The sequence below is a fragment of the Rhinolophus ferrumequinum genome, chromosome 19 (genome assembly GCF_004115265.2).
Source record: "Rhinolophus ferrumequinum isolate MPI-CBG mRhiFer1 chromosome 19, mRhiFer1_v1.p, whole genome shotgun sequence".
NCBI lineage: Eukaryota > Metazoa > Chordata > Mammalia > Chiroptera > Rhinolophidae > Rhinolophus > Rhinolophus ferrumequinum.
Genome location: NC_046302.1, coordinates 22,660,676 through 22,674,632, shown reverse-complemented (window position 1 = coordinate 22,674,632; position 13,957 = coordinate 22,660,676). Strand labels below are relative to the sequence as shown.

The 13,957-nt window shown below is 39.0% G+C and overlaps 1 protein-coding gene across 3 annotated transcripts; it reads left to right on the top strand.

Moving 5' to 3' along the window:
* Positions 1–794: 794 nt before the first annotated feature.
* Positions 795–13,703, top strand: AQP4 (aquaporin 4). 3 transcript variants are annotated; one of them, XM_033087767.1, is made up of 6 exons: positions 914–953; positions 1,912–1,979; positions 4,081–4,495; positions 5,445–5,609; positions 5,902–5,982; positions 9,370–13,703. In XM_033087767.1, exons 3-6 carry the CDS (start codon positions 4,115–4,117, stop codon positions 9,646–9,648), a joined length of 906 nt encoding a protein of 301 aa, XP_032943658.1. In that variant the 5' UTR covers positions 914–953; positions 1,912–1,979; positions 4,081–4,114; the 3' UTR covers positions 9,649–13,703. The 3 variants fall into 3 exon arrangements, with proteins under 3 accessions (XP_032943656.1, XP_032943658.1, XP_032943657.1); XM_033087765.1 differs by lacking the exon at positions 1,912–1,979 and having other exon boundaries at positions 795–953; positions 9,370–9,806; XM_033087766.1 differs by lacking the exon at positions 914–953 and having other exon boundaries at positions 1,844–1,979.
* The last annotated feature ends 254 nt before the right edge of the window (positions 13,704–13,957 follow it).

Sequence of the window (13,957 nt, the reverse complement as noted above, 5' to 3'; positions counted from 1 at the left end):
GACCTGCCCGAGTTCACCAAACTCCTCAGTCGGGAGGAATGCCTTCATGGACACGCCACCTGTGCAGTCGCAAAGGACCCCACGCCTAGAAGGACCCCACATTTTGTGTTAAGTCCTGTTGTGAATCTTGAAATTCTTCATTTTTGAACAAGGAATCCTGCCTTCATTTTGCACTGGACCCCACAAATGAGATAGTCAGTCCTGCCTTAGCTTTCTAGATACTAAATTTAGAAATTTAGTATCCCAATAAATTTCCCAATAAATTAGTATCCCTATAGTTCCCAATAATTTTGTGCCCACCCAGCCTCTGTTCTTTTTCAATTTGTTACTTTTTACCCAACAATTGTTATAAGTACTCTTATTTCCTATTTTTCCTTGTTTCCTATTATCCAAATCAGTGCTGCACACAGACTACAAATGGAACTGCACTTATCTATGATGCTTAAAACGCTGCTTCTCATATCAAAAACTTCAAATAAAAGCTACCAGATATTTTGCCACTCAAAAACAAATGCACTGCAGCCATTCAATTCATCTCAACTGCTGGATAATGCAAATCTGTGTTCTCCTAGTTGCCTAATTTCAACTACAGCACATATCCAAACAAGACAAATTCTCAGCAGTTCTTTGTGGTGGGAAGAACTCTGGTAAAGAGTTGGGGAAATCCTCATTTTCAAAGATTGCCAGCTAAAGAAACAGCGTAAGCAAATGTTTTGTGTTCCTGAAGTGCCCTGAGTCTACAGTGATCAGGTAGCGAAAAGTTATTTCAAGTTCAAATATAACTTAGCGATTGCCACATGGTGCAGAATCTTTCCACCCCTAGACTCCAAAAACCCAATCAGACAAGTGGCCGTAATCTGACTCCCAGCGCGCTGGGAGCTGCAGGCAGGCAATGAGAGCTGCACTCTGGCCAGGGAAGGCATGAGTGACAGACCCGCAGCAAGGCGGTGGGGGTAAGTCCTTCTTTGCCTTAGGAAACAATGCTCAGGGCCAAAAAAAATGAAACTCTGATTCTCTTATTACAGATATTTGTGCCTTTTTCTGCAGAATCTAGAAGAAAACTATAGGGCAGGTGGTGGTTCTTTAGATCTGGGTACTGGGCATATTCATAGGAGAGGCACAGAGAAGGTAGAATAAGGATGCTTTGTAGCAAAATCCTCCACATATTTGAGACCTGTGAAAAACACAGGAAAATGACCCTATGGAGGTAAATCTAGCTGCAGTGTTTTCCATCAGAAAAATTACTTACTCAGGGGCTCAGTTATCCAGAAGTAAATCAGGCTGGGTGTTCAGCTAGAAAGAAATGTGTCCTGTTCAGTACAATGCAGGCACATCAACAAACCCCCTTTGTTCTGGGGCAAAGGAAGCAAAACAAATGGTGTTGATCCATTTCCATCGAGTGTGAACATGTAAGGGAACATTGACGATAACAGCAGGGAGCTAAGAGAGCCGCTGGGGTGAGCATTTGTAAGGCCAAAGATATGTATATGGTGCTGGGAAACTTTGGGGTTCGCAGCCAACTAAGGCTGGTCACTGGCCTGGAGTAAAATCAGATTTTGCGGATTTGGGGGGAAAAAAAAAACCTAATGCACTCTTAAAGAGTTTATTTATCTGTTTGAGTTTTTGTGGGGTTTTGGTTTTGTTTCGTTTTTTTAATTTCTCTGGCTGATGAACATTTGAAGCTGAAAGAGCAACTGGGCTTCTTAAATTAGGTCTCTGGAGAGGCAGACAGATGCCTGAGAAAATAAACAGGGAGCCAAAACTCACGGAACTGGGGAAAGTGAGGGAAGAAGGGGTGTAGCATGGAGGCGGCCTTTTCCCAGGGCCCGCCTACCCCGGTGATCTCCTGAGATGCTGAAAAGGGACCTGTGCTTCCTGCCCAACCAGCTTCCTTTTTCCCACTAAATCCAGACACAGACGACCAGCACCTGTGATAGCTCCTTGCCCTTTGCCATCCCGGCTACAGCCGTGGGCTGCTGGTGAGTTCAGAAGCCACCCTCATAACTTCTTTTTCAATTTGTGAGTTCTTTGAGTTTCTTTTCCTTGGGGATATTTTTGATGTCTCTCCCAGGGCACCCTCCCTGCCCCATTCCAAGTGCTGTTTTTGTCTCTTTATTTTCTCTTCCTCTAGGGAATGTGATGTCATTGTTCTCCCAGCTGGGGTTTTTCATAATTACATGATTCACTTAAAGTTCATTTGGGCAGCAGACAATTGGGACAGGGCTGGTTGTTCCCCTTCTGGAGCCACCTGGGTTTGGGCAGAAAATGGGTTTCTCTTTCCAACTCTGAAGCAAAGCCCCGTATCAAACCTGAGGCTGAGTTGAGATCCTAAAGGTCAAGGGAGAATTCCCCTCGCTCTTTTTGGCACAGCGTTTCCCACTGCACAGGCAGAACCCAGTCTCCTGGGAACAGAGAATGATGGGGGTGGCAGGGGGGAGCGGGTGGGGGGCGCTCACAGTAATATATCAAGGAAGGCTGCAATCACTCTGATCTGTGAAAATACTTGGCTTTCTTGCCTCTTTTTTATAGTCCCCTGCGATTAGCGTCTCTGCTAAATGCTCTCCACACTCCTTACTCTTGCTGCTCTTCACAGGCAAAGGAGAAGGGCAAATGTCTTGAATAAGGGGGTAAGTGGGGCAATTGCCCGCTCCAAAGAGAATCCTAGTAATTTCTTTCCAGAATGAGAAGTTGGCATTCATATCCTCAAACCCCATCTCTTCTCAGCCCCAAAGATCTTCAGTCAGTAAGAGGAAATTAGGTCAGAGAAAGAAACGGTCTTGGCGCTCAAAGGCTGCCTTTCTGCTGCCCACCCTCCCTTACCCCCTTCCCTCCGCGGCGACACACACACAAACTCCCTCAGGTAGAGGCATGTGGTCTTCTAGGGCCAAGAAGAGTAAGAGAAGACCATCAAGAAGACACTAGAGAAAACAGGCTCTCCGTGGAGGCTTCTGCTTGGAGAACCAGTGTTCCTTGCCACACCCCGTTGACACACTTGCCTTCCTCAGTCTGCCTCACACGCTGTCATCTGCATGTGGCTGCCCATGAAGGGCAGGCAGGGTGCCTAGGGCGCTGATTGCATACACTGGCCTCCAGGATCCCTTTGGGAGTTTATCTGAGGGGTAAGGTCAGCTGTTGAGAGAGGGACCGGCTCGAGGAGGGACAGTCCCCTAACACTGCAAACGCACCGCGGAGGCCAGGATGCAGCTTTCCCAGGCTGCTGGGCCGACTGGGACAACAGCGGACTAGCGGTCAAGGGGAGGGTCCCGGGTGTTTGTCCATCTGGCCGCTGTCCCTGAGCCTGGCACCAGCCTGGGAGTGGCTACTCCCCCTCCTTGGAGAGGCTCTCCAGCTCGCCTAGAGCCTGAGGGTGAGGCTTCCCAGCCCCGCTTGGCGCACAGTGTCCCTAGGACTCCTCCCCGCTGGCTGGACAGAGGAAGGGGTGTCCCTGTCCCAGTTCAGGCCCCACCTGGTCCCACCGCCTCTGCCGGTCACCATGAGCTCCACTCCCCACAACGAATTTACCTTCTGGAAAGACAGACATCCAGCATTCCTGACTTCCTAACAGGCCTTTCTTTGATCTAGAGTTTCTCCTGGGGGGGAGGGGACGGAGAATTGGCGCTCCATTTTCAAAATGTCGTTTTGAGCAATAAAAATAAAAAAACCGAGGAAGACCTCCCTGCTTTATTGCTTTATGTTCAAAATGTAAATGGCATATAAAAAGTACACTGAAACTTAAAAACTTGCTCTGAGCGAATTAACTGCAAGGTCAATACATTTTATTTTTAATTCTTTAAGGAACTTGATTTAGGCATTTTCGGACAATTCAGATAACTTGGATCTTTGAACAGTAAATCAAAGGAGACTAGAATAACAATCTATTGACTATTAATTAAGGAGGCGATTAATTAATTAATTAATTAAAGAGATTTTCCGGATGCATTCTTTCTTGATATGCAAAGAACCTTTGGGGGCTCCTCTCCCACAGTAGGGCAAGATTGTAGACCTGGTGTCTTTACCTGAATTCATAAACCCTGGATCGGTAGCTTCTGATGCTGTTTTGTTTGTTGGTTTTCTTTTCAGTAAGTGTGGACCGTTGTGTAGAAGAGAAAGCATCATGGTGGCTTTCAAAGGGGTCTGGACTCAAGCTTTCTGGAAGGCAGTCACAGCGGAATTTCTGGCCATGCTTATTTTTGTTCTCCTCAGCCTCGGATCCACCATCAACTGGGGTGGAACTGAAAAGCCCTTACCCGTTGACATGGTCCTCATCTCCCTTTGCTTTGGACTCAGCATTGCAACTATGGTGCAGTGCTTCGGCCACATCAGTGGTGGCCACATCAACCCTGCTGTGACGGTGGCCATGGTGTGCACCAAGAAGATTAGCATCGCCAAGTCTGTCTTCTACATTGCAGCTCAGTGCCTGGGCGCCATCATCGGAGCGGGGATTCTCTACCTCGTCACACCTCCCAGTGTGGTGGGAGGCTTGGGGGTCACCACGGTAGCATCTTTAGCTCTTATATTCAAACTAGGACTCCAGGTTTCTTGCAGGCTCTATTCAATGACACCTTGGTGACCTGAGAGAGATATTCCTAAAGTTGCTCATTTATTCCCAGGGAATTTCTGATGGTTCTTAATAAGGGCAAAAACTGATTCTGGCAACATCGAATATATCCATAGGAAATCATTGTTTGCTATTGAGTGACTTGAATATTACTAAGTCCAGATGGCACAAAAATTATGTTGGTCTCTCTGTCTCTCTGTCTCTCTGTCTCTCTCTCTCTCTCTCTCTCTCTCTCTCTCTCTCTCTCTCTCCTCACACCCCCATCCAAGTAACTATACTGACTATATATTTAGCATAAGACATTTTTTTTATTACGATTATTTGTTGGTTCACTACCAGAAGAAACAATTTGTTTCTTGTCATGTTCACGAGATATTACATGATCTACATCAAGGGTCACAATTGGAAAAGTCAATTGGCATTTGACCCTAGTTTAGTGTTAAGCTGATTAGGAATCATTTGTTAGTTCAGCAGCAGGGTTGACAAAAATAAATCACACACGGTTTAAATTTTAACTGAAATACATATTAATTTAAATGTAATTAATAGATTTAATCATTGCCTTATAAAATTACAAGACTCTCAAGAAACTCTTTTTTAAGTTAAGTGCAGCAGTGGCACTTAACTTCCTTTGTAGAAAAGGACATTCAGCACAAATTCCCACTTTGTCCCTGTAAGAGTAATTAATTATCTATGATGGTCCCAAATGAGTGGAAATTTATTCCTTCTTTTTGGGGGGAGGAGAGGGCAGTGTCTCAAATGGGGGTGAGATAGAAAAACTCAACCATCAGTTGTCACAGGGATAAAATATGCTTTTCACAATGACATGTTATCCTAGAAAGTGTGCTCTTGCTTCAACTCAAATGGAACATTCTTGTCTTTCTAGGTCCATGGAAATCTTACTGCTGGCCATGGTCTCCTGGTGGAGTTGATAATCACATTTCAGTTGGTGTTTACTATTTTTGCCAGCTGTGATTCCAAACGCACTGATGTCACGGGTTCAATAGCTTTAGCAATTGGATTTTCTGTTGCAATTGGACATTTATTTGCAGTAAGTTTCCAAGTTCATTTAAATAATTGATCCATTTCATTTATCCTCACCCTAGAGCTGGCCTGAAAATGTGTTTTGCAACTGTAGTTCTTTAATATCCAGCCACGTCTGTCCATTTTAGGTTATTATTTTACTAACTTTGTGATGAGAATGTTGATCTGGCGGCTAACATCTTGACAGTTCCTCAATTCCTTGGTTAGTTACCCTTGTAAACGGTAGCACGTTGCAATGACGGATATCTGTCAGTAGCCTATTTCAGGGATGTCTGAAGTTGTTTTCTTTTTCCCTATAGATCAATTACACTGGTGCCAGCATGAACCCCGCCCGATCCTTTGGACCTGCAGTTATCATGGGCAATTGGGAAAACCACTGGGTGACTATCATGTTGTGGACAATTACCTGTAGAGCCCTCTCTCTTTTTTTTTTTCATTATTTTACTCACTTTTTTCTTCCTTCCTCTCAACCTTGAATCCCAACTTTATTACATCTTTCATAAAGACTAGGGAGAGACTAGCACAGATCTACTGCAAAACATTTCACCTTATATCTGTTCTGGTCTTCAGTAATAGTCTTTTTCTTTTTTTGAAGCACTGCTCTGGGCACTGTATCTGACAGACTGCAGCAGAATATTTCTTACAAGAAGGTTGCCTATGTGGAACAAGTTAAAATCAGGATAGTCTAGTGAATATGGTTTTTAAATAATTGAAAGTAAAGCCTTTTTGGCAATAACAGAAAATATGCTTGCAAAAAAGAAGATGAGGGGGGAAAAAGAAATGCTTAAAAGCACTGCCCATAGCAAAAATATGTACCTTTTTTGTTTACAAAAGCAGGAACCCAATTAATAGTATGCAAGTTGGAAGCATTTGAACTGCAGATGGTGAGGAATAAATGGGACAAATATTTACGCTAGTATCACCATAACCATAGTAGGGGAAAAAATAACTTTCAGAAAAGGCATACTTTTCAGTCTTGTGCCTAACCTACTTATTAATGTGGTGGCAATGCTTCTGGAGAGAAAACATACCCATTTTTAAATATCACAACCAACTGTATTTTAATTGTTTCTTACCGAAAAAAGGAATTGAAATCCCTTACACGAATAATGTAGCAGTTTCGAAGGCCACTCACATACTAACTTACAATAATCAATAAAAATATGAGACATAAATGAGTCTAACTTTTATTGTCATTTGTATGTTGTGAATGCTATTTCACAACTTTTAATTTGTGAACATAACAGAATATGTCACTTGTGTTTTAATCTCATGCGTGCAGTTGTTATTGACCCAGTCACACCCGCTTAACCGTGGTGTATTTTGCAAATAAGAAGAAATTGCACCACCGCAATGGGCTTTCAGTTCTAAGAAAAGGGTATCAAGTTTTTACAAATAATCTACCTCATGAAATAACAGCTTTTGAATCAGTTGTTCAAAAGCAAGATTTTGGACCTAAACAGGCAAAGACTCAGTCAACAATACTATCTACGAAATTGGTCATTTTGCCACTGTTATTTCCAAATTTATGTCTCAAAAAATTTGCCACATTAACAGGAATGTAAAGTTTTGATTGGCAGTATATAGATCTTATGCTAAAAGTACAACTTTTAGTTCAACTTATTAAATTCAAACTATTTTTATAATTAAAATTTAGAAAAATGACAACTTTAAATTTAATTTATGAGGACTTTAAAATGTGAATGAAAATATGTTTTTATTAATTATGAGTTAGTTGTGGTAAACCAGTTATAACTTAAAGAGTAAGAAAATTCTTAGCTTGTTGATTGGATCAGAGTTTTCCCCTTCTTGTTATTTTATAACAAACTTAATCCTACTGAAAATGAATGTCCACTTTGTAGCAATGGTATGTGAAATTTAGAACTAAGTTAAAGTTTATTGCAAATATGATAGATAGATAGACTAGAAAGAAACCCAAAATATAAATGACATTATTTTAGTTTTCTTCTTTGTACTTTTCTGTGTTTTCTATATTTTTAGCAATAAAAATTCTTTAGCTTTATAACTTTTAAAAGTTACTTTAAAGTATGACTTTGTTTTGGAATAGCAACTCAAAATTGTTTAGTTTTGAGAACATGCAGCTAGATGTATTGTTCCTGGGTGTTCCGAGGAAGTGTCATGATTGCTTAGCAGTCTCTAGTCTCCCTTGTGGGATTTGCAGCTTGTGGAATAGAACACAGCTAAGGAGATCTTACCAAAGGAACAAAGAGTAAAGACATTCAGTGGAGAGCTGCTCTGAAAGAGCATGGAGAATGTAAACTCTCATGTGGTTTGTAGCCACTCTACCTTTGGTTTTCCTGTTAAGCATATGTGTTCAGCTTCAGCTTAAACTTCGAGTGTTCTTTAGATTTTGCAATGAGAATGCTAAGTGATATTAATTACAAGAGAGTGTGTTAAGCAGAAGCATTCACCACATTTTTTTTTTCAAATGAGAGAAGTGTAGCATAGTGGAAAACAGTACATAGTTCAAAAGAGAGATTTGAATGCAGACAGACCTGAAATCCTAGCTTGATCACTTGCTAAGCATGAAATATTAAGCAAGCTTCTTACCCTTTCAGTGTACCAGTTATCTTACCTATAAAATGGATATAATAGTATCTACCTCAAAGGTTATTGTTAGAATTAAATTAGTTAATATGAGAAAAGGTCTAAGTACAGCTGGCTCAGAAACAGCGCTCAATAAACAGGGTTTCTGTTGCCCAAGTGAATCTGTTGAATGAAAAGTAATATTCTATGGCCTACCTATGCTCTAAAGCAAACGTTGAAGTTTATCCCAAATTCAAAACTTAATTTATTATAGACACATAAGTGATAGGATAAAAAGCTTCCATTTATTGAATTAAAAATCCTATGGAATTGCTAATCCTCAGCTAATCGTCATCCATAAACTCAGTACAGGGTTTTTCACCAAGTCACCATCATAAGAACCATGGGCATAAAAGCACTCTGCAAGAAGAGTCATGAGCAAACCATGAGATTTTCAATACATCACCGAATTTTAGAGAGGAAAAGCATGTAACATAAATGACTTATGGCCAGCCTAGTCACGTACATCTTTAACTTGTCTAGGAAACATGGAATGGAGCAGGTTACTATGAAATTGGAACTATTAAGAATTTTACAAGCATTATTTCAATTTAATCCTGAGAGTCCACGAGGTATGTATTACTATAATCCCCACTTTGCAGATGAGGAAATTAAGGTTTAAGGAGTAAGTAACTGATGCAAACACAAAATTGCTAAGTGGTGGAGCTGGGATTCCATTTCTCATGCTGTACTGAATAACTAAAGCTTCAAGTGATAAAATCTGTACTACGATCATAATTATGCAGAAAAGTAATATAAAATAGCAATATTAAGAAAGTAGAATAAGTACTCTCCAGAAATTTTTTTTCTATTTCAGTTGAAGAATTCTTAGTGTCTGCTTAATTTGCAGTACCACCAAAAAGGAGCTATCTTTACTTTAAGGATTATCAGAAAATGGGGGAAAAAGTAATTAATAAAAGCAGGAAAAGAGAAAACAGTCTTTTCTTGTTTTCTGTTCAAATGTTGTTTAGTAATATGTGAATCTCTGATATGGATTTGATGTATTTTCCTATACTCTTTCCAATACTCCTCTTTTTTAATTTATGACCCATACATGACCCTCTCTTAATTTAAACCAGCTAAATTCTATATTCATGAGTTGTTCAAAGGAATTGCTTTTTTTCTACTTAAACTCTATAACTCTTCCATCTTTCCCCCAGATATATTGGGTTGGACCAATAATAGGAGCTGTCCTGGCCGGTGGACTTTATGAGTATGTCTTCTGTCCAGATGTTGAACTCAAACGTCGTTTTAAAGAAGCCTTCAGCAAAGCAGCCCAGCAAACAAAAGGGAGCTACATGGAGGTAGAGGACAACAGAAGTCAGGTAGAGACCGACGACTTGATTCTAAAACCTGGGGTGGTGCACGTGATTGACATTGACCGAGGTGAGGAGAAGAAGGGGAAGGACCCATCTGGAGAGGTGTTGTCTTCAGTATGACTAGAAGATAGCACTGAAAGCAGACAAGAATCCTTAGAACTATCCTCAGATTTCCTTCCACCCATTAAGGAAACAGATTTGTTATAAATTAGACATGTGCAGGTTTGATGTTTCATGTCCTATTACTCAGTCTAGATAATATTTCATTATTTACCAAGGAGGAATGGAAGAAACCTATCGTGAATTCAAAATCTAAACAAAAAAAACTTTTTAAAGTCTCCCCAAAGCAAATATGTATCTAGTTAATCTAGTTGCTACTCATTAATCATCAATTTAAAATGTGTATCAAAATCTGGTTAAGTCTTGCCTGACAGAAAATATAGACAAACCTATCAGCTTATTCCTCCTCTACCATGAAATTGGTAACGCTAATCCTCGTTTGAGTATTTATCATATTAAATCAGGTTTATCAATGGCAGAGTACAGTATGTCACAGAGTCGCGCACATTCAAGAAAGGAAATATAACAAGCTCTTTTATGGGTGATCCCTTATTTATAAACTACCTCGGCAAAAGATTATTAAGGGTCATTGCTAATGAATTATTTCCACTTATATTTCAAATACCCAACTTTTAACCTGAACTCTAATTCATAATATTCCTTCCTCCTTTTCAATGCCCAAAGTAATGAGGAACTAAAGCCCAGAAATTTGCAGAATGTCCAAAAATCCTGTATATTTATTAGCTCCACCTCATCAGACATCCAAATCACAAGGGACACCTATTGAGATTCAAAACAAACAGGTTCATAAGGCCTTATGGGGGTGGGGCAAAATTACCATCATACAAAAATCCTAAAGAAAAAGGAAATCTGAATTCTGGTTTCAAATAGTTGATCTGTTTTCAGTGCACATCCTCAAATACACCACAGGAGGTTAACAATCTAAGCTTTTAACCACTTTGCTTATTTTTTAAAATTTACTGGCAAACTGGGGATTTTCTTTGTTTGTAACTTTGGCTATCTACATTTCGACACTAGCTGAGACATATTTTTGATAACAAGAACATAACTAGATGAGTCCTGACTTTTCTGTTGATCATTAAGCTCTGCTCGTTCTTGAAGGTGTAAACTCGTCCTGCCCAGTCCCAATTTCTGATGCTGTCTCACTTCTCATGAAATTAGTTGATTATCTTCATTGTGCATGTGATGATATTTTACTGAATTAAAATGAATGAGAGACAAAGAACGACATGGTTGCAAAATAAAAGAATAAGGACATCAAAACATTCTGTATTCAAAGCTAACTAGATGACCAATCTTTCCTTTGTAGAATATTGTACATAACCCAACACATTTTTTAAATATTTTCATTACTAACTCATTTTATTTGTCAAAATAGTGTATTCTTTCCTGCACTGTTTTGCCTTATGTCAGTAGAATGGTCTCTGGAAACCCCAGTTTCTATCATCTTAACTTACTAGTCTAGCTTTTGTCTTAGATAAAAAGCTACAAATGTTAATTTCACTGAACAAAAGCTAGTAGTAAAGCAAAAACCTATCACTGAAAAGAGTGACTTGTAAATAGCTTATACTCAAGGGCTTTCTTCCCTCATGCATAGTTCCAACTGTGCACCACTTTTTAGTATCAATGCACTTGTGTGTCTGTGGCAGTGAGATAATGGACCACTATTAAACCTGATTCTCTTCGGTGCTAGAAAAGTGATGTCCGAGGTTCCCAGAGAGTCATCATACCAGTGTGGCTCCTGGGAGTGTCACTGGCAAGTTTTTACAGCAGGTAGTGAAATCCCAGGCTCCTTTCTCAAAGGGTGTGGCCAACCACAGCGTCTGCCAGTGATACGCCTTGCTTCCCGTTTGGGTCAGTATCTGTAGGAACTAGGATGCTATTCTAAGGATGGTTTATGCCCATCTTTTCAAACGTTTGCACAATATACCACTAAAGACTAAACACTGGCGGTGGTGCAGCTCAAAAGATAATGCCACCATCAGCAAGTATGTCAGTTCAAAAATCAGTTAGGTTAATAAGGAAAAGTTAAGCAGATTTTCCAATACGCTTACAACTTACTGGCTCATAATCATGATTATTCAGCCATATGTTTTGCTTTATAAATCGCTTTTCCACTCACTCCCAGTTAGAGCATTCAGTATAAGTCAATGCTAAAAGGAAGGGTGGAGGAAGGAAAATGATGTTTTCATACTTTGTTTTCCAGCAGCTAACAGAGTGCATGGCACATAGTAGGTATTCAAAACAACAGTTAGTTAATAAAAAACACATACATTTCATTTGGGATTTAAGAATATGAATAATTTTCTTTTAGTCTTTATTTTGCTCAATGTTTAATAAAAGTATGATTTCAAAGACTACTAAGGGAAGGCAATATCAACGTAAAAACCATAAAATATATTTTTGCATTCTACTATTTTAGAGGCTTTATCACTTTTTTTTTCCTGCATATGAGACAACATATTTTGTATTTCACTCAAGGCTCTGCCAGTAAAAAGTAATGAAATTGTACCTTTCTAATGACATCTATGCAGCAGGGGTCTATTGCCTTGTGGATGGCACCAAATTATCCAAGTGTATTAGGAGACTAGGGCTTTTTCCTTTAATCCCTTCTTATTAATGAAGTGCCTCGTGCTGCTCCCAGGAGAGTGCCACTGACAGATATACAGAAAAGAGATCAGAGAGGAAACACGGGAAGGACATAAATGAATTATACCCAGCCAGGAAACGATGCCAACTGTCTCTTCCCTAAGGAAAAGTACAAGCACCCCAAAATTGTAAGGTGGTCCTTACCCTGAGCATGTATATAGTTTGTCAAAAGAGTTCAAAGGGTAAGAGTCATTTTTTAAGTTTTCAGGGATTTTTTTAAATAACTTGGAGCCCACAATTTGAATGCATGTTTTCACTGTTGAAGATTACCTAAACTTTTACCTAGGAAGGAACTATTTTTCTGGCACCTAAGGAGTTGCCAAAATTTAAGATTCTTACATTTCATTTCTGCCATTTAATGCTTTTTATACATTCTTACAGTTTCTATTGTCTGACCCTCTTCCTAATGCAGTTGATAGGTGCTAGCTAGAGCTGCCCCCCAGTCTTGAAGATTTTACAAGAAGATCAAAAATATTTGAAAAACATAGATGAAGAAATTATGCTATCTGATTAATTATTAGAGGTCTGATTCCAAATAACACAGAATATTCTTCTCAGGCCATGAAACCAGAAAACTCACTTACTGGTTTAAACTCCAAAATGAACAGGAAAATTCCAAAATCGAGTAGCAAATTCAAATGCTAAAATTAATTCTGACAAGGCCCTTTGGTGCAACGTGTTGACGTGATCCCCACATGTTGTGCACATTTGACAGAGAATTTGCCTTTGTGATAACTGAAGATGACATTGGGAGCTCAATAAACCACCTTACCAAACAATATAAAGCCAATACAAATTATCATAAGCACAAGAGAATATGCAAATTCAGAATATTTTATACTTGACTGTAATTTTGTCTTTCATAATATGTCTCTGGTACCAAAATTATTAGGAAGATGTGGTTATTATCTGGAAAATGGAACAAAACTCACATTCTTTACCACAAATTTTATGTGTGTTCATTGGTATTGTAGTACTTTACAGATCACACCAAAACAGCAATAACTTGAAACACATAATTTTCTGAAATACGTGGAAGACATTTAATTCAGAGCTCAAAAACTGTGGATGTTAACTTTCACAAAGGACTATAGCTTATAAAACACATATCAAATACATGTTATACAACATGGGCAATGAACATTAAATTTAAGAGCAGTTATAGTGTTACCTATGCATGTTAAAAATCCCGGAGCTAAAAAGTATACCTAATTTATATAACCCATTGGAATGAATTTCTGAATTCTCTTCAGGGGTAATTAAATAAGCAGGCAATGTATGAAAATATATAAACAATTGTTTATCACTTTTATGACCCAAATCACAATGAAATTGTAATTCATGATAAACTGGTGAGAATAAACTGAACATATGGTTATATTCACAATTATTCATTAACTGAAATATTCTTCCAACATTAGAACTAATGTTAAGGAGATTGAAACTGTAATGTCTAATATTTGGAATAATCTATTAAAGCATTAACATTGATTTCCATGAATTAGGTTGTATCTCATAGTACTAAGCTTGTGCAAATAAACTTTTTAATGTTTTAAAAGGTAAGCATTGTGTTTGATGATGTCTGAAAATCCATTCATGGTTTTTGCAAGTCACATCTTAGGAGCATCTGTTAGACTGACCAGAAGATTTAGATATGTGATTATAGCCAACACCAAATGAAATCTTGGTGGAATCCATA